The sequence below is a fragment of the Schistocerca nitens genome, chromosome 11 (genome assembly GCF_023898315.1).
Source record: "Schistocerca nitens isolate TAMUIC-IGC-003100 chromosome 11, iqSchNite1.1, whole genome shotgun sequence".
Classification (NCBI taxonomy): Eukaryota; Metazoa; Arthropoda; class Insecta; order Orthoptera; family Acrididae; genus Schistocerca; species Schistocerca nitens.
In genome coordinates, this window is record NC_064624.1 from 17,069,316 (window position 1) to 17,091,994 (window position 22,679).

At 42.9% G+C, this 22,679-nt stretch overlaps 1 protein-coding gene across 2 annotated transcripts in view; it reads left to right on the plus strand.

The window, feature by feature from the left end:
- Positions 1 to 22,679, plus strand: part of LOC126212913 (autophagy-related protein 9A) — a 145,847-nt gene that overhangs the window by 85,405 nt on the left and 37,763 nt on the right. For both annotated transcript variants that reach the window (XM_049940418.1, XM_049940419.1), the window contains exons 10-13: positions 7,351 to 7,504; positions 9,329 to 9,571; positions 16,176 to 16,487; positions 22,276 to 22,514. In XM_049940418.1, the coding sequence (XP_049796375.1) occupies positions 7,351 to 7,504; positions 9,329 to 9,571; positions 16,176 to 16,487; positions 22,276 to 22,514 (948 nt within the window). The remainder of the gene's footprint in view (positions 1 to 7,350; positions 7,505 to 9,328; positions 9,572 to 16,175; positions 16,488 to 22,275; positions 22,515 to 22,679) is intronic.

Genomic DNA, 22,679 nt, shown 5'->3' on the forward strand with positions numbered 1-22,679 from the left:
GAGTATCTCTGCTGCTTTCTGTAGGTTGTTTTTTGTCTCCAGTGCCTCGAGGAGTATGTTTTCCTTTGCCAAACAATGACGAAGCCGGAACGCAGCCTTTAAATGTGTGTAAGAACAGACTGCCATCTTCCTATACTCGAGACAACTTGAAATTTATGGGGCAGTAGATTATGTCGCCTTGTCTGTCTTTGTATGACAGCAGTAGAAAAATGTTGGGGACTATTTGGATGAAGAGGTCAGAATTGCAAAAAGGTCGGTGTCTTTCAAACAGTGCCGAGCAATGTCGAGTTCAGAAGCTGCTCGCTTCATATTGAAGTGCGTACCCGTAAGTTGTGCAGTCAGCAAAGAAATCGGGTGTTTTTTTTTTTTTTTTTTTTTTTTGACAGAAACAAATCTTTTGCCACAGTTACTAATGGTGTTTCGTTAAACACGAAAGTTGGTGCAGTTCTTTTGGTGTCTTTGCGCAGCCACTCAGCTGATTTCGCGCTGTTGTCAGTTGTGACATCAGGGTATCCACTGAACACAGTTGTGACCTTTCTGCCGTACCAAAGTATGTAAGCTAAGTATTTTGTAACTGTTGAAGGAAATAGTTATTTTGCCTCCTTTGCTACTCTATGCAACAGAAACTATGCCATTTTGAAGTCAGTTGGATCTTTAAAGGCATCAAACAACTTACATAATACAGCTTTCAGTGTTTTCCACGTGCCTATGTAACCAGAGAACGAGTGTGTTGAAAAGTAGGCCTACCTGCAGACAAACAATTAAATTACTGTACTTGGCATATTGTCTCCCACATGGCTTCTGTTAACAGTTCGTGAAACTGTCTTATTGAGCTTTTCTTACCAAGAGTAAAAAATATCCTCTACCATACCTTTATAGCAGTAACTGTAGCATAAATAGCTAATTTTTACATCTCGCAACCTGTTGGTACGTAATTTTTCCAGCTGACCTTCACAACTTTCATTTCGATGATCAGAATTACTGCACCACCACAGAGAAATGGTTCCATCTCTTCCATGCTTAGCTTCTATGTCATCAGCACAAGCAGATGAATTACGTAGGCCTACTTTTTATCTAAAATTTGTCACAACTGTAGGACTACTTCAAGAAACTTGCATTATTAACCTAGGACTTCCTTTAAAATGTTCCTACATCCTGAAAGTAGTATAAATGCTTCAACACAAAATCAGACACAACATCAAAATTAAGAGAAAAGTGTCACATATAGGACATGGGGGTAAAAGCAATTAACTGAAAACAAAAATGAACTGCCAGTTTTTTTTAGCACACAGTAAAATTTATCACAGCTTTAAACTTTTTTTTTTTTCTTACAGATGGTGTGTTTTCAATCTCTGACATACTTGTAAATCAAAAATGGTACACATTTTCATAACATATATTTCTCAGGAAAGTAGGCTTTACAAAATGTTGTCCCTTCTAGAATGGAATTTATCTTCCAATTTTTCCTGTTGCCCATATTTATGTAAAAATGCATACAATTGTCTGTGAATGTTCGTTAAAAATGCTTTAGGCTGTCACTTGCATACAGTAATTGTTTGTTTAAGGTACCAAATTTCCTGAAACTTGCAAATGTATGATACTCTGTGAGTGTTGGCGAAAGCAGAGTCGTCTCACAGTCATCAGAGTCGGTTTCAGGTTTTTAACTCGTGTTTTGCAGTATGTAACCGGCTACATATGCAAGTGCTTCTCTGGCATTCCTTACATCAGCCTCTTCACCACCGCCACCATCAGCAAGGACACTATACAAAACATTTTTGTCAGCTATGCAATAGTCTTTAGTGGAGTCAAGAAAGCTCTCATTACGTGATCCCAGAAATTGCCTTAAATTGCTTAATGGCATACATCCTTACAGTCACCTAATGAATTTGTAGGTAGGGGCATGTTATTGATTTTAACTGTTTTCAGCGTTGCTTTGAACTGAAAGCTGGGTGGGTAGGTGTTTGAGACACCATGTTGCCTCGCACAACAAAAAACATTTTCCAGTGGATCTCAATTGAAGGCTGTCATGCTTAAAAAATTGAAGCCAATTTTTTAAAAGCTGTTTCAAATGAATATCAGTAATCTTGTTTTAATTTTCCATCCACTTACAAAACTGAACATTTTTGTCTTGTCTCTCCTTGTTCCTAGCTTCAGCGCTTTTCAACTTTTCAGTTCCAGGGCACACTTGGAGGACTTGCCATCTTGTGGATAACAATGGAAGCTGTTTAGTGAATTGCATAGGCAGTCTATCTTTTCAACAAATTCTGCGGTATATATTGCCTCTGCAGGTAAAATATTAAATGCTGCATAGGTCTCAATAACGGCAGCAACTGTGTGACTAAGCTGGGCTGCAACCACTTAACGTTGTAAAAAAAAAAAAAAAAAAAAAAAAAAAAAAAAAAAAAAAAAAAAAAAAACTTAAAGTCAAAATGACTCCTCTGCAATTTTTGGCAAAGTCTTCAACATCATCTGCTGATCCAGGAGAAACGTCCTCTGAATAAATTCATAAATGGCCTCTTTTTTTAAAACCCCAAATTGTATTTTATTTCGTAGTAGACCATTCCTCTTTAGTAAGTGTGAATGACATAAATCACAGCGGTAGCTTCATCACTAACTAATTTCGCTCTGTAGAGTTCCTTATGTGCTCTCTGGTCAGTTGTAGCCTGGTCGCAGACTGTACGAACTATCTTTAGCCATATTTCTTGCAGTTGCCTTATAAAATAGGTAATGAGAACTGTAGTAGTCCTTGAAACTGAGTTCTGAGTGATGTAATATGCTATAACCTGCTTCCAACTTTCATGTATGCTCCTGACTAGGAGTAACAATGCATGTCTCTCCAAAGACATTTTAACAAACAGCAAAGCACAACATTTGACACTGTTGCAAATTGCATTTATTACATTCATCACTGCAGGATTCAGTCCTGGGCTCAAAAGGTACAATAGACGACAGATGCCTCACAGACGGTAGGCAACGATGAACTGACAGGCGAGGGCTTCTCTTGTATCAGGACAGAGCAGATACTTCATCCACATTGCTGGTCAATGGGTGGTCCTTAACTGGCTGTTTGCAAAAACTCTGGCAACATAATTTAATTTTTTTTTATGAAAGAGAAAATATTGCTACCATGCAAATTATTGAGTGTTTTAGTTCATTTTTTCCAAGATGTAGCTTTGTTTTAAGTTTTTCTAGCCCTGTTAAAATATTTCTATGAATCGTGTACATTTTTGATTTTCTGGGACATAAGTCTGCTTTTGAAACTTCCATTACTCAAAACTCCACTTTTCTCATTAAAAGATGTTTCAGCTAAGCATGCATACTGACCATCTGTAGGTTCATTTTGAGAGGGAACAAAAAATTTACATAGTGTATCATCAGAGAGTTACACGGTTCAGCACAACTAGTGCTCGGTAATTCACTAACACTGGTTTCATCCGATCCACTTCTGGTATCAGCAGCTTCATAATGAACACTCGTCAAATGTTTTGGAAACTAGCACCTGTTTAGCGCATGCTTAATTTTTATTCGTAAAGTCTTCTTCAAAGAAATGGTCCTCACAAACAAACGCGGTATGACAGTCCACATCAAGTGACAGCTTGCAAACACTTTCCTGCAGCAGAAGCGACTCTTGAGATTTTGTGGGGAAACCTGTAGGAATGCTTGTTGTTAATATCCAGATGAAAAGCATGGGAATACATAGGAGCATTTCAGTTCATGAAATATTCTGAAAAATAGTTTTTCAGTATATTCACTGTAACAACTGTTAATCACACATCAATCTTATTTAAATAAACAAAAACAAAACCACACAGCTTAATTCATGATAAAAAAAACAATACATTTCATTTATAAATAAATAAAGTACTGTAAATCAGATATCTTAAATCAGTATTAATTGTAGACTCTTTTTGAGCGGTAAATCTTACAGAATTTTAAGTGTACAGTCCTATTATAACCAGGATGTAACAAAATATAATTTGCATATGCAGATATGAAATGAGAAAGACTATAAAAAGAAACCAAACTGCAGATTGCAGTACAGAATGACACAGTTGGATCCCATCGGACAGCTTGTCGGATAGTCGTGTGGGCTCCAATTGGACAGTTAGATAGCTTCACGACTCTTATAGTGGCTCTAGTGATCTGGAGATGAACGTCTCGGCACGTTGCCAGTTTTTCTGTATAGCCTTCACTCCTGTGGCGGCTCTGGACTAAGAGTGTCCTCTAGTGCCACAAAGGAGTCGGCAGTGGCGGCGATTCTGCCCTGTCGCGCTCGGAGCCACTTCACTACGGGACTCTGTGCGGACGCCGCTTAGTCGCAGTTCCGACATTGTCGTCATTGCTATTGTACGAGCTGGACTCTGTTTCTTGCTACATCATTTGTAATGAGTCTCTGTACGCTAGGAGAAATAAGTTTAAAGTAAATTTGTTACGTTAATTGTTCGTTAATCGTTTCTTCTCCTGTCCAGTTTTCCTACGATGACTGTTGCCACACCACTATGTAGCCCACCTCTCTTTACCGTCGTATACGAAGATGTACCTGACACGGACCGTATTTCCAGTTTTGCTGGGCAGAATACACATCCACAATGACCAGTCCACGTAAAAGGATTACCTGTTTTACACAGCCAATGCAGTGGGTGTGTGGTGTCTGCTGGAGCTCCCTGGAACTTTCGGTAGTACGATACTGTCCCTGAGGAGGACTGTAACTGCTTCATTTTTGTCGGCCCGGTCAGCACGGCTGTCGATTATATCTGTTTGTCGGTCGGTCAAATTCGTGCGGCAGAGTTAATGTGGCCCGAGTATTCGATCTGTGGTTTGAAAAAACTGCACTTCTCTAAGTTGCTCTTGAACCCACTTTCCTGCAGGACCTGAAACACAGTCTCACATTCGTTACATGTCCTTCCGGCATGTGTCCGGTTGTAACAATGTCGCACTTGCACATCCTGAACTGGCTGCTCCAAAAAATGCGGGAAGATCACAGGTGCGCTGGTGGTGCCAAACACCAGTCTGAAATTTAGAGAGGCCTCAGGGAATATTTACCACTAGAACTTTCTGACAGGGCTGGTGTGAGAGAAGCCAGATTGTTTTGTCCTCAATTGTAAGGTCCATAGAAAGCTTAGCCTTTCTTCAATCTTGTTAACATCCGTGGGTCTGCTTTGCTGGGAAGAGGGGCTTTGCTCTGCAGGCAGAAGCTGTACACCCCTCTCAGTCGCAAACGTGTTAAAAGTTCTATCGAGCTGAGCAGTCGTCCTGACAGCGTTTCTTAAAACAGTCGTAGCACAACAGTAGTGGTCCCCAATTTTTCGACTTCAATTGGAAAGTTTGCCTCCTGTGCAGTGTTTTTGCAACCTGCCGTTGCTGGCGAGATCAAATTACGACCAGTTCATCATCTCTGAGCCACATGTCATTGGTGACTGCTGCTGCGTCTGCCTGTGTTTCTAACTGCTCGGATCTTGCGCCTCTCTCAGCTTCCTTTGTTGTGCCATCATCTGCGCAATGCTGACTCGAACAGTATTGTCGTACGACTGAGTTGAATCCATTATTAAACAGTGCCACGTTCTGTGTTAGGACTGAAAGAACACAGAATCAATTACTGACATTATTTATTATTCACACCACAAATATATAAGTCAAATTCGCATGCTTAAGTCCATTCTGATAAACAGTGTCCAGATAGTCTGACGAAGTGTAGACAGTGAATGACGGAATATGCCAGAGCGCTAGTCTATAATCCGCAGTGCGGTCCTAGCTGTCGATTGTCAATGTCGGTAGCAACATAGCACAGCACAGCGAAGCGAGATGAACTGACTGTAGGGCGGGCGCATTCATTTAAGTAATGCCACTCTCAGTAACTGCGCCTTCGTGATCGTGGCGGTGGCCAAATGCGAGAATCGCTTACGGATCTCTACGGTTCACCCTCTATCGGCCGTATTAGAGTCGGTCTGCGTGGCCAGCAGCGATTCCCGGTATGCTGTGCCTAGTGATGTCGTCGTCGATCTCTGTGGCGGATTGCCCGAAGTAGTTGTAGCCGGGCACGGTGCTATCACTGCTCCGACTGTCTCCCTTCTTTGTATCTGGCCGCGATGTGAAGTGGCAGTCACTACAGAGAGTTGCTTTGAGAGATTGATGTTTGAGGTGTATACTTCTCATAACATAGATATAGAAAATTGCAAAATTTTGAGTGCCACGTGGTCTCCTCGTGACAATAAAACACGGCAGGCCCCAGAGTCGGCAAGTTAACTGGTTAATTATTAAAATAAAGGACAGTAATTCGAATCTCGGATAGAGACGGAATGGCAGGTTTCCCTGAGAGTGAGAGTGCAGATGTGAAGTGAGTGGTTTCCGCAATTTATCGAGCTGAAATTCCTAGTCTCTGTCGAGCGAGTCATCTGCCGATCGTATTTCCACGGGTTCCTCGAGCACCGAATCCCAATAGGGTGCAGCTGTGACCGGTATCTCGACTTTCCCGTAATCTTTGGAAGTACAGTGTTGAGCCACAGCAGACTTGTCAGGCTGTGGAAGGTGAGTGTGTCCCAGCTGTTTGACGCACTCGTTTCACCTCAGCCCTCTCGGAGGAATTACTGTTCCACGCCTTTGCTGCCTGGCATTCCGACACTCGCCTTCTGTGGATTTGCTGACTCGGCAGTTGCTACATTTTATCCTTAGACGCATAAAATTATATGGATATCGGACACTCTTGTGCCAGTTGCCTTATCTCTGTCGTACACACGTCTACAACAAACTGTATCGCTGTGACGGGGGATTTTAATTCGGTCACTGACTTGTCTGAAGACAGTTGTACGATTATCCTCCCAAGTATTGAAACAAGATTTATTACTGTCCCAGTTGCACGCGTGAAATATGATGAAGTATGTATCTGCCGGAAGAACTTAAAGAACCACACGAAAATGTGTGCTTTATTGAATTAAGATAATTCATTACCTTCAATAAATTTGAGTTTACTTTATTATCCATTTGTTGTCTACATCAACTACCAGTCATTGGTAGCAAATCATAAGAAATGCTCAACACTTGTAGTGTGGGAGCTGTGAATCACTGCGTGCATGGGCGTATGCACTCCTCCCCCCCCCCATCCCCCGCCCACAAGCGCGCGCGCGCGCGCACACACACACACACACACACACACACACACACACACACACACACACACACAGACACACACAAAAATTCCTAATACAACAACATAACATTTCAAACAGCTGTACCCCACATTGTGGCAGTACTTTCTCAGTTTGTGGCCCTAACGGCAGCTCAATTTTTTATTTTTATTTTTTATGTGGAAGTGTCCCCCTAACTTAGCTGTCTGCTCGAACGGTGTTCCGGCAGATCGTTCATCCCGGACGAGAACTTGGTGTTCTGCCCCGAGAAGCTGATGACGGCGGTGCTGGCCCACGCGCACTACCTGCCCGACAGCTGGCGCGGCCAGGCGCACACGGCGCGCGTCCGCGACGAGTTTGCTCAGCTCTTCCAGTACAAGGCGGTGAGTAGTGGAATAGCACTAGAACAGTACTAGTAGTAGTAGTAGTAGTAGTAGAGTAGTAGTATTTTTTTTCACCTGTAGCACGCTTCAACAAAATATTGGGTGTGTTGTGCTATTACAGTTTAAGAATCTTCAAACAATGTAATTGTGGACCGATGTATCAGGTTTTGTTTATCTGCCAGTCATTCACCTTATTACATCACCTGTCCACCAGAATTAGTTTTTACTGAACCACAGGCTTTAGGTGTGTGCTTACTTAAGTTTAGCCGGATTCTTTGGAAAATTACTTACTGTGTGCAAAAATGGAACTACGATTACGATGTTCATACAGTGGATTTTGAATGGCACTGTGATGGAGAAACAGATTTCTACCATCAAGGATTTGAGCATACGTTGTTTATGAAGATGTGCTATGTTAAAAATAGTGTCACATGGGAAGTTCAATAGTTATGAATTACCATTTACTTTTGAACTTATATCTACAAGTGAGTTCATTATTAGCTTTTGAGCATGTTTTATGATAAACTTCAACTGTTTGGCAATCAGTATTGACATTTCTCTGAATAAAATTTTTAAAAAAATCTTAAGATTCCCCCCCTTGCAGAAGGGGGGGGGGGGGATGGTTTATGTGGGAAATGTGGAATTCGGTGTTAAAAATGCAGATAATTGTGTAACTGTGGGGAAAACATATTTAATGTAGACAAAATACAATTCAGTGATTGCTCGTAATTTAACCACTTAAAAGACTTACTTACAAGTAACAAAAAAGAATTTGATTTGGTAACACGTCTAAGTTTACAACTTGGAACGACGTTCTTTATGTAGTCAAGGTGATTCATTTTACATTCATCTATTTGTTGAAGTCGCAAATGTAATAATCTTTCCCAGCTCCTGCACACTCGAGGTGAACCCGTGTCTTACCAAATATTCCATATTGCCCGATGTGCCATTTAGACTTCACAGCATAATAGCAAAAGTTACTTGGTCTGCCATAACAACATGTCACTTACTTTTTGCAGTCCCTTTAAATAAATACAAATGAACGTACATAAAGACAATGTGGAGTGTTGTCGTAGGTGCCTAGTGTGTTGTCAGTGTCACACCACTATTTAGAGTAAGATTCCCTGTGCCTGTTACTATTCTGTGAAACATACATTATGTCAGCGTTTATCCAGCTCAGGTGGAGGAAGTGGCTCGTGAAGTTCTGGGTTTGAATCCAGATACGGCACGCAGTTTCATCCACTGGGAAGTTCTGTAATGGTGCAGACTCTATCACAGAAAGAAAAGGCAGAGAGATCAATTATGAAAAAATAATTCCAACATTATATTACCAAAGGATCAGTAACATTTTCAGTCTTATTTTATCCTCGTGTTCCTGTCTCAGTTGCGTCGACAGTTTGGATTAACGGTGACTGGTTTCGAATGTGTTTCATTATTGAACCGATACCCGAGTCGGCCTGAAATGATTAATGAAATAACAAATGTACATTTTGGACTATTTACAAAATTCAAATTTGAACATTCTTGTGTCCTTAATTTAAGTACCTACTGTACTGTACTGTTCCTAACTGTAGACATTTCACTTACATTTGGGTTTGAAGTTGAACAGTTGTGAAGAGCTTGAAACATACAAATGTTACTTCATTAATAATTTCACATCCACTCAGGTAATGGTTTGATAATGAGTGGACATGTGAGAAACTGGTTACCATTATTCCAAATTGTTGGTCGAACTGAGAAAAAAAAATTAAGGAAACTAAAAATTAATGAGAAAAAAGGGGAAAAAATGGAAAAGTTGAAGTATCGGTCTGCCTCACGCCCTAGGTATACGTACTGGAGGAACTGGCTTCGCCGCTGGTGACGCCGTTCGTCATCATCTTCCTGCTGCGGAGGCACGCACTCGACATCGTCGACTTCCTGCGCAACTTCACCGTCGAGGTGGTCGGCGTCGGCGACGTCTGCTCGTTCGCCCAGATGGACGTCCGCCGACACGGCAGTCCCGCCTGGCAGGCCGGCGCCCCCGACCCGGACGTCGGCGCGACCCCGGCTCGTGACCCCTACGCCCAGGTCGGTGCCACACGTGCGCAGTTCGGTCCCGGAGTGTAAGGATCTCGTGCTCGTGCACGCGTGACAGATTGCCGGCAGCGATCTGTCGCCCACATTCGGTCTCTCACTTACGGTCCACTTGACACGATTTGAGGTCGATTCCTTCTCAGTGAAAAGGAATGTCAAAACGTTGCAATGTGTGTCTCGCCGATGAAACGGTGAGGGCTGATAAATTACCACATGCTGTGAGAATGTGCAGAAGTCTTGTGGGAATTTAGGTAACAGAATGTCCCCCCTCTGTACCTCGTAAGTGCCGGTGGGTGAGAGGCACGGCAGTTCAGATATACTTAATTTACTCTACACATATTATCGTAAAACTTAATTTGTGTATTGTCGTAAAACTAATGTTGTTAGATAAAGCTAATTTAGGCGTATGCCATTTATAAGGCTGTTGATGAGTGTTGCTACTGAAGTGTTATGGCAAGTGCCACAGTCCGATATCTGAGAAACTTCACTCGGTGGCAGAGGAGTCAAAATAAGCACACACCTTTCAGCTTATTTGTATATACTTGTTGAGAAAATGACCATGAAGATTTTGCGACAGAAATTAGATGCCTTTTAGCACATGACATTATGGGTCCAACTGGTAGCCTAGTGGCTAGTGACTCAGCCTCTCACTTTCGCAACCCGCATTTGAAATCTGATTATTTATTTATTTGTTTGTTTATTTATTTATTTTATTTTTTTCATATATCTAACTGTGTCATATATCTACCTATGTCTACATGTATGTTTCTTATAAAGTTTGGGGAACCAGGTGTGATATAGTAATTGTAAAATTACGATTAGGTTTCACAATATGTGTGTGTGTGTGTGTGTGTGTGTGTGTGTGTGTGTGTGTGTGTGTGGTATTTTCAAGGGGGGGTGGGTATGTCTTTCTTAATTCACATATTCGTATATGAATTCTTAATTCTAAATATTTTATTTTTATGTTTATTCTTCAAGAAGTTTGTACGCATCCCCGTGGATGATACTGACCGCAGAAACATGGGAAACAGAAATTCTGAGCATCAAAGTATCATGCAATGGCAGGTTTACCACAGCAACATTTCTCGTATGAGCCTTACTCAGAAAAGAAAATTTGATAAAATTGCCAAAGGTTCCACTTGTCAGCAATAATTTTGCGGCATTCCGTGCATAACAGTTCACTTTTCTGAAAACTGGTGCTTGCAGTTGAGTATGAATTGAGATACGCTACAGGAATTTCACCAAAAACAATTTCAAATAATTTTTCCACTCTGTTATTTTAATGTGTTCACCACCCATACAATTAAGTCTAATAAGGAAAACATTATTCCGAAAACATTTGTGTACTAAAATGATTGTGAGTGCACTTGTGGAATATAAGGCTGTGTAGTGGAAACAGCAAAGCTATAGATGGGTGAAGGACCGCGTCTAACAGAAATTGAAGCCAGGATGGTTACGGGAACGTAGTATATATTGGAGGGAGAGCTCCCACCTCCAAAGCTCAGAAAAGCTGCTGTTGTAGGAAGTATGCAGGTTGCACAGGCTGCGAAGCAGTCATTGAAGTGAAGAAAGTTTTGTTTGGCAGCACGCTCAGAAACTGGACGGTCCAGCCGTTTCTCGGGCACAGCCTCTCTCAGTGGCCATTAGTGTGGACAGACAGCTCGTCGGTTGTCGGGCCCACGTAGAATGCGGCACTGTGGTCGCACCTTAGCTCGTAGATCAAATTATTGCTTTCACAGGCAGCCTTGCCTTTGACGAGACAGGTGATGCCTGTGACCGGAGTAGAGTAGGTGGTGGCGGGAGGATGTAGGGGACAGGTCTTGCATCTGGGTCTACTACAGGGATACGAGCCGTGAGGCACGGGGTTGAGAGCAGGCGTCGTGTAGGGAGGGAAGAAGATATTGCGTACATTCGACGGGTAGCAGAATACCACTGTGGGAGGGTTAGGGAGGATACTGAGTAATAAATTCCTCCTTTCAGGGCACTGTCAGAGAATGTGATTTAGTTGCTCTGGTCTTGGGTGGTACTGAGTGATGAGGGGAATGCTCCTCTGTGGCCAGACAGTGTGACTTCGGGAGGTGGTTGACGACTGTAGAGATAAGGCACAGGAGGTGTTTCTGTACAAGCTTTGGAAGGTAATTACTGTGTGTGGAGGCCTCAGTCAGACCCTCGGTATATTTTGAGACGGGCTGCTTGTCAGTACAGATGGGACAGACACAGGTGGCTGGGCTGTACGGAAGGGACTCCTCAGTGCGGAATAAGTGGCGGCAGTTGAAGTGGAGGTTTTACTGGTGGTGGTAGGTTTGATACGGATGGAGGTACTGATGTAGGCATCTTGGAGGTCAGATGTCGAGGTTCTGGAGGGATGTGGATTGCGTGTCCTCGGCCTCGATCCAGATTATGAAGGTGTCATCAGTGAACCAGATGAGGGGTTTGAGAGTCTGTGTGATTAGGAAGGATTCCCCTAGATGGCCCAAGAATAGGTTGATGTTGGATGGTGGCATACGGGTGCCCATTACCGTACACCAGATTTGTTTCTAGACGATGCCTTCAAAGGATAAGTAATTGTGGGTGAGAACATAGTTGGTCGTGGCGACTAGGAAGGATGTTGTCGATCTGGAATCCGTTGGGGAAGGTAGTGTTAAATAGTGGCAAGGCCACGGGCATTAGGCATGTTAGTGTAAAGGGAGGGGGCACCAATAATAGTGAGCAGGGCACTGTGCGGTAAAGGAACAGGAATTGTCGAGGGTCACTGCAGGAAATCGTAATCTTTTATATAGGAGAGTAGGTTGTGGGTGATAGTCCGAAGGTGTCGGCCTACGAGAGCAGAGATTCTCTCAGTGGGGGTGCACTTATCAGTCACAATGGGGCATCCTGTGTGGTCGGATGTACGGACCTCAGAAAGCGTGTGGGGAGTGGTAGAGGTGAGGGGGCAGACTGACTCTGGGGCGAGGTTTTGTACGGGCCTAAGGATTTGGGGAGGGACAGAGATCTTGCTGGATTTCTAGGCGGATGAATCTGACACTGTGTGGAGTCCTGCCAGATACTGCCAGGTAATCGTTGCAGGTCAAAATAAAAGTGGTGGACTCTTTGTCAGCAGGTAGGATATAAGGTCTGCATCCATTTTGAGGTGGTGGATTGTGGTTGTTTCTTCAAATGTAAGGTTAGCCTGCATGTTGAGGAATTTGGGGAAGGACTGTGAGAAAGGTTCAAAATTAAGAAATTCTGAACAGTTAAAGCATGGTGATTTGGGGGCACTGGGGTGGATCGAGGTTGGATGGAGGAGTGAACTGAGTCAGGCAGGGTTCAGCATCGGTCTTCGGTTGTACCCGATCGGTAGGGTTGGTGGCGAAAATATGTTCCCACCGGGAGAAGGAGAGGAGGTCTTTAACAAATCCTGCATAATTGAATTTAGGTGCGGGGCAAAAGTTGAGGCCTGTGGAAAGAACTGCTGATACTTCTGTGGGACTAAGGCTTTTGTAGGAAAGATTCGTGACTGTACTTAGTCTGTTTAGGTTCTGGGTTTTGTGTAGTGGTGGGTGTGAGTTTTTGAGCTGGGGTAATTGTGTTCGTCTGCAAGGCAGAGTTTGTCTGCTACGAGTGGATGTGGAGGAGATTTGGAGGTTGTTACAGAAGTGGTGGAGAACGGTAGACCGAGACGGGAGTCACAAGTGAGCAGGGCGGAGAGTGTTTTGATATGGTGCTGTGTGTGTTGCTCTAGTTCCTGGAGGGCAAGGGTTTGTGTGCAAGATGGGATCAGGTAATTTAGGATTGCACAGTTGAAGAATTTTACAAATGGAGAGGAGAAGATACTGTAAGGAAGTCTGGGCCTGATTTACATTGTTTTGTAGGGCTGTGTTGGTGAGAGTTAAGAACTGGCGGAAACTGAACAGGTGGACAGAGGGGCAGGACGGCTCGCACCCAGCGATCAGTAATTTGACGGTAAGGCCATTTGGGAGGATTCCACGAGCTAAACAACCGCGCAGGAACAGTATGTGGGACTGGGTTCTGACTAGGGATAGGAATCTTTTCTGTATTGGTGCAGATGGGACGAGGAAGGATCTGTGTTGTAGTATAAAAAATTCTTAAAAATATGTGAATAACGTAGAAATAAAAGTGAAAATATTTGCAAAGATACAAGCAGTACCCTCACTTTGACAGTGGCACTACCGTTCCACCCTTCACAATTTAATTCTACTGGATACAGTGTTACAGGAGTCTTTCTTATGTCGAAAACATTTGGTTTGTGTATTTAGTGACCTCAAAAAAGCGTACAGAACTTCTCGGGGGTACAACGTTCTTCGCCAAGTTCACAAGTGGGGACTACGTGGACGTCTACCACTTCTTAGCCAGTTCTTCCTCTCGGACCGACTCTTTTGATATTGTGTTTGTGATGCCTTGTCTGACTGCTGTGTTTGAGAGAATGGGGTCCCGCAAGTACTCGCTGTCACATTGTTTGCCGTTGCTATCGGTGATTTCCTCCACAGTGACGAGCTGTGTCAAATTCTCCTCGTTTGCGTATGATTTCGCAATCGTCTTCTCTTTCTCCAATTTTACCGTGACAATGAGGTAGCTACAGCTGACCGTCAGGAGGCTGGAAACCTGGGCCAAGAAAACTGGTTTTCAGTTCTCACTAGAGGGACTACCTGTGTCAATTTTAACTGTACTTGTCAAAGTTTTAACCGACCAGACCTCACAGTATTTTATGTTTTCAGGAGACTCTGTGCTTTTTTTGTTTATTATTTGACTCAATATAAACTTGGCTCCCACACCTGAAAGACTTATGAACAAAGGGCTTCCAGTCATAGAACATTTTGAAATGCTTCCTGCAGTTTCGTAGGGCATTTGTTCAATCGCATTGAGATTGTGGCAGCACGGTCTACAGAGCAGCTCGTACTTCCTCCTCGAGATGTTAGACGCTGTCCAGTATTAGGGCATTCAGATGCAGACGGAGCCTGTCGGACCGTCCCAGTTCAGAGCCTGTGTGGAGAGGCTGGTGAAACAACACTCTGGATTTGGCGACATATCAGTTTGGCCCAATAGGCACTGAAAATCTCAGCATAACCTCAGTCGTGGGCATTTAGTTCAGTGGTCCGACTCAACTATGAACGGATTTCAGGAATCCATCCCTTGCGACCGAGCCATTTGGGATATGTGCTACTGGCTGTCTCGAGGATCAATCGGACCTACAGAATACACAATCATTGCCATCTTATGAATGGTGGCCTGTATGTGGTTCCCGAGTCGTGCAGTGACCGTAAACCATAAAATTACAAAATTTGCAGCAACCAGTCACAAAATCGTGTTTTATTTATTCACTTTTGCAAATTGATTTAAACTGATTAACAGCCATCATAGGTGCTTTCAACCAATATGTTCCCTGAGTAGTAATACTGTCTTAAGCAGAGGTCAAAGATGCTGTTGGATTACATTGGAATGTAATGGTGCACATTTCGCAGAACAAGTAATGAACAAGTGATTCCCCAGGTGTATTTTTCATGTACTGTAGGTATACGTCCTGAAACTTCTGGAGGGCATAGCAGTAAACAGAAGTTGTCTTCACTGTGGGAACCGTACTGTTTGTCCATTTAAAGTGCCCATCCAAAGTTGTACCACAGTTGTTCCTCTTCTTCTGATGCAGTGACAATGTGATATTGTTGAGGAGAATAGGAGGCAGAAATAACTCCTGACGGGATATTAAAATTACTTGGAATGTCTTCGTATTTAATTTAAGTTGTAAGTTTTGTGCCCACCTCAACACTAAAGACAAATTGTGATTTGTCTGTATGACGACAGTGCCGATATCTTCAAGCTCGGCACGTAATGAAGCTCACGGTCATTGGCACGGAAATGATATTTGCAAGACGGAACTGACGAGGTGTCACTGCCAAATGAGGAGAACAATAGTAAGTCCGGCAGCCACCCGTGTGGCATCCCAGAGACGACATGTTGCTAGGGCAACTTCTTGTTCTTACAGGTAACTGTTGCCCGAGTAACTTTGAAACTGTGTCAATACACTATATGAACATTTCAGGTGTGTAATTTCTCTAAGCAGAATGTCAAAGCTGACTATCTTGGATGCTTTGTAGAAATGTAGTAACGTCAGTATTGTGATACCGCAGTTGTCTGTGGCAAGTGTTGGGTCGTCAGTTACCTTAACTAGTGCAGTGCTTTTGGCACTGTGGTACTTAGAAAACTGTGCTTGCATTTGTCATACAACACGATTCAGTCAGTCATTTGTGAACAGTGTATTCCAGGGCTTTTGATACAGGGGTAACATACTAATTGGCTAGTATTCACAAGGCGATTGGTCATTTTCTTCTCAGGGATAGGTCAAACAGTGCTTCTTTGCCACCAGTGGCGAAATATTCCATTCCTGAGAGGTTGTTAATGACCTAGCAAGGCGGGAGGCAAGCTGCATAACACCTCAAGGTGACCAATCATGGTGCGTTTCAAGGTATTAAGAAATTAAATGTGTTGTCAGTATGCAGGAGGTCATTGTGATGGTGTGATGAGAGGGGGGGTTGGGGGGGGGGGGAGAGAGAGAGAGCTTGTGTGCATGTCAGAATCCTGACCACAGCTCCCACTGCACCGGCAGGCTGAGGATGGGAAGACGGAGCTGTCGCTGGTGCACTTCACGCTGACAAACCCCGAGTGGCGGCCGCCGACGGCGGGGGCCCGCGGCTTCGTGGCGGCGCTGCGCGAGCGCGTTCTGCGCGATGTGGGGGCGGCCGGAGGAGTCGCGAGACCGGGCGGCGCCGTCCCCGCGACTGTCGCCCCCGACGCCGAAGGCCGAGTGTCTCCCGACACCGCGACGGCGGCCGCTTTGGGTCTCGGGCCGCACCGCCTGCCGGACCCCGCCTACGACTACTCGGAGTCGCTCGGCTCCATCTCCGGGCTCGGACTGGGGGTGAGCTCGCCTTCCTTCTGTCTCCGAGTGTAGCATTTTTTCCCGCAAACTGGGTATCGGCCTGTCTGATTGAAAGGATGCAGAAACTCACTTTAAGAAACCTCGGGTGTGTTCACGACAAAATTGCAACTTCGGTACAGGTGTACTGTGGGTATCAATACTGGGTCTTGTCTTGCTTTATTTTTTATGTAAAAAATTGCTAGATACCATTTCATTAATTTTGTCATACCCATACCTGTTTCAGCACTTTCTGTGCTAAATTCAGTATGTTTTATTGATTTCCTTCCCGAAAATTATCGTTACTTGATAACATCTTGTAGAGGTTATATGGATTGCGGCTTGAAGCTATTTATATGTACAAATGAGTGATAATTGGGTGTGCGGGCGCGGGTGCGGTTGTGGGTCTGTTGGCAGCCGACCACGTTCGACAAAACGGGAATTAATTGTCTCGTCTAACAGTAGGATAAATGATTTAACACTTGCGCTGATTACTTTTGAATTGAACCATTCCATGGCCGTGTGACAGGTTTTTAATTTTCATTTGACTGTCCCTCATAATTTCCTTTGTTGAATCCTGCCTATTCATCGAATATGGGGTGTCTGGGAAACCTTTCTCAGATCACTAGACAAAAATTCGAGCAAATCGTATTAATGAGTTTTATTGCGAAAAGTAAATGACAATACTTAACTTTGAGAATTGCATAGGAGTGACACAAGCAAAGGGCGACAATCCGAAATAAACAAGCTTCTTCGGTATAAGAATTCTAATACAAGTGAAGTAACGAGCTTTGACACTTCTATTCAGGTTGTTAATCTTGAAGCTCCTCTTCAACAGGGCCGCTACCAGTCGAGCACGGTGCTTCTGTGCTCTTCACATAGGGGCCGCTGCTTTCGCATTGTCGTCCTGGACAGGGGTCGATCAGCGTACGATTGGCTGACGTCTTGTCACAGCCATCTCTGCTCTATCGTTCCCAAGTGGTGTATCGACCCTTAACTGTACATTGTAACATCCTTATCACATCATTTTCTCATGACACCACCAGGCGGAATCCCATCTTGCAACGAGCAGTTACCATAATTTTTTTGTCTCATCGGCAGGTATGAAATGTAGATCGTAAACTTACATTGCGTATTAAACAATCGTAGTTGGAACCATTTCAATCGTACGTGTCTACAGTGCTACATGTAGGAATGTAAAATGTGTGGTTCTAGGTTGTGCACATCCACGTGCAATCAGTTACACTCATATTTTTTGTACACTCCAAGTGTAAGTAAACTACATATGCTATGGCACTGTTTTATATCATGATGTTACAGCCAGTTTAGTTGTACAGATTTTATTTACTGTGTCCTATTTGCTTCTGTCCTTATGTTTCAAGTGCACTTTGCAGTGATGCAATGTAGAGTAAAATAGAGAGAGTTATTCTGAGTCACCTTTGCAGAAAATGCGTCTTTTTTTTTAATAATAATTATTTTATAGTTTTTTTGTCTCTTATATTATGTTTTTTATTTGCTAATGATAAATTTTGTGATACGAAGTTTTTTTGTATTTCATCAAACAGATTAAGTAGCATCCTTGTATGTTACATAAGATCTCAAATATCCCAATGCTGTGGATGTGCAGATTCAGTATTAGATACCCTTACCTAATGTCGCCTGTAATTTTAGCTCGATGTTACTGTGTAATTTAAATGTTTTGGATTGGGCTATTTCCTAATATCTTCTTCACAGCCTTTACTTCCTTTCATCTGTTTTCTTAATGTTAGGTTGCTCATAAAATTAGTCCTTTCATGTTGTGTATCCTAAATTCATTTAACTTCTTGTGCCCAGACACCTGAAGTTTTGTTTTTTCAGACAGTTGTCTTGGAGTTTTGTTTTTTCAGTCCGTTGTTTTACATTCTGTGTTCTGTCCTCCCTGTCTTGTGCCATTTACAGCCAGTCCTAGTCTGGGACCGGTACAGTACTTTGTCAGTTTCACGGAGAAAAAAGGTGTATGTGAATATGGGCTATTATTGTGGTGGTGTGGTTGCCACTCCCAGAGGCATTTTAAAGCTATTGCCAGCGGGAATCGGTTACCCCTTCTGTCTGTGTACATAGCACAATCGAATGCGAGAACATTTTTCAAAGTGTTTGCACATTGTCTTTGAGGTTGGAGCGTGGGAACCGGCCTGGTTTTTATATCGGTGGATGTGCAAAACGACATCCAGGCTGGTCGGTATTGACCTTTGTCATTAATTTGTGAGATGGATTCGATCTGGGGCCAGCACACCTCTCAGTGCCCCAGAGGTGAGCCCTGTAAGTGCTCACTGCTCACCAATCCAGACGGATCTCCCCTTCCATATAAGTGTCTGGAAAACGTCGGTCTTCTACTCCATATTGTTCTTATTATAGTTTCTAAATTTTGATACATTTCCTCATTGCTTCATAATTTCTAGGCTTTCTTTTTCTTTTTTCTTTGTTTTTTGTTATTATTGGAGTTAAAACTTTTCTCACAATTCTTGTGTGTAATATTTCTAGTTTGTGTGAAGGCACTCTGGTGTAACTGCCATGTTGGCGTGCATTATTTTTGCAGTTTCTGATATTCACTTTTTGGCCCATTTCCCTGAATCAACTTTACTACATATTTTAAATTTGTGAATTTTTCTATTCTGTAAAATTTTTGATGCACGTTTTGTGTTACTAGTAAATTTGTTTTTTTTTTCCACAGATATCCTTAAACATGTTCTACAGGCTATATCTATTCTTTGCATTTCTGCACCTGCTACATTTTCAGATAGCATAGCAAAATTATGTGCAAATGCCAGGAAGCTTAGTTTAATACTCTGTTTCTTCCTTCGTAATTCTATTGGTAGTACTTCATATTCATTTGATTTTACATTCCTAATTCTGTTTTTTTTTTTTCCTAATTGTTGTTGTTGTTGTTGCTTCCAGTCTGAAGGCTGGTTTGATGCAGCTCCCCACACTAATCTGGCAGACCTCTTCAGCTGAGCATAACTGCCGCAGCTAACATCCAATTGAACCTACTTGCTGTATTTGTGCCTAGGTCTGCTTGTGCAAGTACACACACACACACACACACACACACACACACCCCTCACTTCCCTCCATTACCAAATTAATCCCTTGGTATCTCACAATGTGTTCTAGCAACAGATCTCAAGTTAAGTTGTGCCATCAATAGATTTTTTATTTTATTTATTTATTTATATTTTTTTCCCCCGCCGATTTGATTGAACATCACTTCATTACTTATTTGGCTGACCCACCTAATCTTCAGCATTCTTCTATAGTAACAGATTTCGGAAAATCTCATATAGTTAAATATTCTTCACACGTAGGAGTCTCAACTTTATATCTGATAATGAAATGATAGAAGATGAAGAAATGAACTAAAATTCGTGCCACGGCCGGGATTTGAACACGAGTCTCCTTGCTGACTACACAGATGTTAGCCGTTACACCACCACAGCTTGTATCATTGGTGTACATGAAGTTGAGACTCTTATATCTCGAGGAAAAGTTAACTGTATAAGATCTACAGATCAGCTGAGGGCATGAATTGAAATTTGTGTTAAGGGGAGGGTATTGGCTGTGTTATGTGTACTGCTGCGGACATGTCATGGCTAGCACACCTGCCTAGTAACCGAGCAAACCCACGTCAGAGTGCCGGCCGTGGCACAAATTTTAATTCATTCCCAACTTCTATCATTATCGTAAGATTCCAAAGGTCCTGTCTTCTTCTTGTCTGAACTTGTTATTGTCCACATATTGTTTCTGTATGAGGCTAGGCTTGAGACAAATACCGTTAGAGAAAGACTTTAGACACTTAAATTTATATTCCGTATTAATAAATTTCCCTTTTTCAGAAATGTGTCCCTTGTCGTAGACAGTGTACATTTTCCCCCCTCTGTATTTCAGCCATCATCAGCTTCAGAGTCGATCATTGCACCAGGAGAGAGGACATCAAATAGAATAACCTCTCCAGAGTCTCAGAAGAGACACGCTAAAGGTGTTTCTTCAATTTCCTGAGGGTAGCGGAATACACTTCAGAGTTCATATAGAAGACTATTGCCGCAACTTTACCCACTGCGGGTGTGGCTTCGAACCTTTTCTTCAGAGGAGAGCCGATGCGGCACCATTCTGTGGTTTGTCGTTTTGTTTCCGGTTTGGAGTGACGAACCCACGTTCTGTCACCTGCGATGACGTCCGATAAAAAACTGCCACAGCCGGCCTCGCAATGTGTGAGCTATTCTGCACAGATGGTCCTCTGTCGCTCTTTGTGACCTTCTGTAGGTGGCGAGGAGCCCAGTGGAGTTTCCAAAGAAAGTGAGGTTGTGGGGAAGACAAAAGATGTTTCACCTCAGAAAGTTTTGGTTGTAGTAGCACTTCTTGCTGAAAGTCATTATACGCAGCAAGAAATTGCTGACAGAATGAGAACATCATGGAAAACTGTCAGCAGAATCAAACTGTCGGTACAGAGAGGTGGTGAATACAGGCCAAACAGGAAAGGAAAATGTGGGCGTAAAAGAAAAATCAGTCCTAGAACAATGACAGGACTTACAAACATGGCAATAATGAAGTGTAAACTTACTTCTATAGACATGAGCCATCAGCTGAAAGTTTTTGGTGGTGAAGTTTCACCCGTGACAATGAGGGTGAGGCTGTTTGAATGTGGTTTAAAGGCATGGCGACCGAGGAAAAGACAGAAAATCACACCTGCCATGAAAACCAAAAGCTTGCAATGGGCTAAACTACTTGAGGAGTGGACAAGTGCAGACTGGGCTAAGGTATGCGCAATGATACGGTAAATTAAGTGGGTCTGATCTTCAGATTTAGAAGTTTTGACTTCAAATTGTGATGTTTTATTGATACTGAAGAAATGCACATTTGAATTTTGCAACTGTTGAGGTCTCCTGTGTTACTATTTCCAACTTTTCGAACTTGCAATTTTGTGCACATGCTTCCGGTATGCTTCAGTGATGAATATGTATTCACTGTGATGGAAGAAAGCAGCCAGTATGTTCATTGCAGACCTGGAGAACAGTTAGAGGCTGTGTGTGTGCAGCAATGTGTAAAGCATCCAACTTCCGTTATATTCTGGAGTGTGATATCCGTGAAAGGTCCTCGTAGATTCAACTTTGTTGAAGGGACAATGAGGCAAAAACAATATAAAGAAATCCTTGAAAAGGAACTTTTCCCCCAAATAAATGAGTGGTTTCGTAATAAAGATGCTATTTTTATGCATGATGGGGCACTTTGCCACAAAGCCAAGTGCTTCCAAGTCCATGGAAGAAAAGCCATGATATGAACCCAATTGAAAATTAATGGGCTATTGTCAATCAGAGGGTAAAGAAATTTAGAATAACCACCAAACAAGATCTCACAGAGAAGCTAGAATGTCATGTGAAAAGTGAATAAAAACTATGCTAAACATGACAAAAATGTTGATTAAGAGCAAAGGCATGCATACAAAGTATTGAATGTACAAATATAATCTGTATTTGGATGTAAATGTGTAATAAATGTAAAGTTTTGGAAAAAATGTCTTCAGTCTAATAATTTGATCTCGTCTGTATCTATTTGTATTTCTATGTATTGCGGTGCTCTCTCTTTCTTTGTATTTGTCATGGTGTTCCTCCCCTCCCCAGCTGAAATTCTGGTATTCTTTCCAGCATTTTTTATTAGCTACATATTTTTCTCACTTACCAATTTGGGCTTGCTGAGTTTTGTGCTTGTGTGCATTATATTGTCACCTAATTGCTTTTTTTATGTGGCCCTTCCCGTACAGCTGAACAGTGTAGTGGCGAGTGCGCTTCGCCACACCCTCGCCAAACCTGACCCTCTGCCGAGTCTGGTGCCCACGTTCGGAACACTGCCTTCGCAGCACCAGCTACAGCGGCAGCAGCAGCTGTCGACGTCCTCGCAGCAGACTTCGGCAATGGCGTCATCGCAGCCGCCGGCAATGCGGGGCGGCCTCAACCGTGCCGAGGGTCCGCTGCTGCACCCGGACCGCGGCCTCTTGTACAGGTCTCGTCCTCTGCTACGTGTCATCTCTCCACATTATCCCAGTGGCACACTTGTAACAGTACCAGATATAACACCAGAGAAAATAACGAAGTTAATAATGTCTGAAGTTACAATTGAAAGAAATTCAGCACTCGGTCACTATTTTTAACAAATTAACCTGGTTTC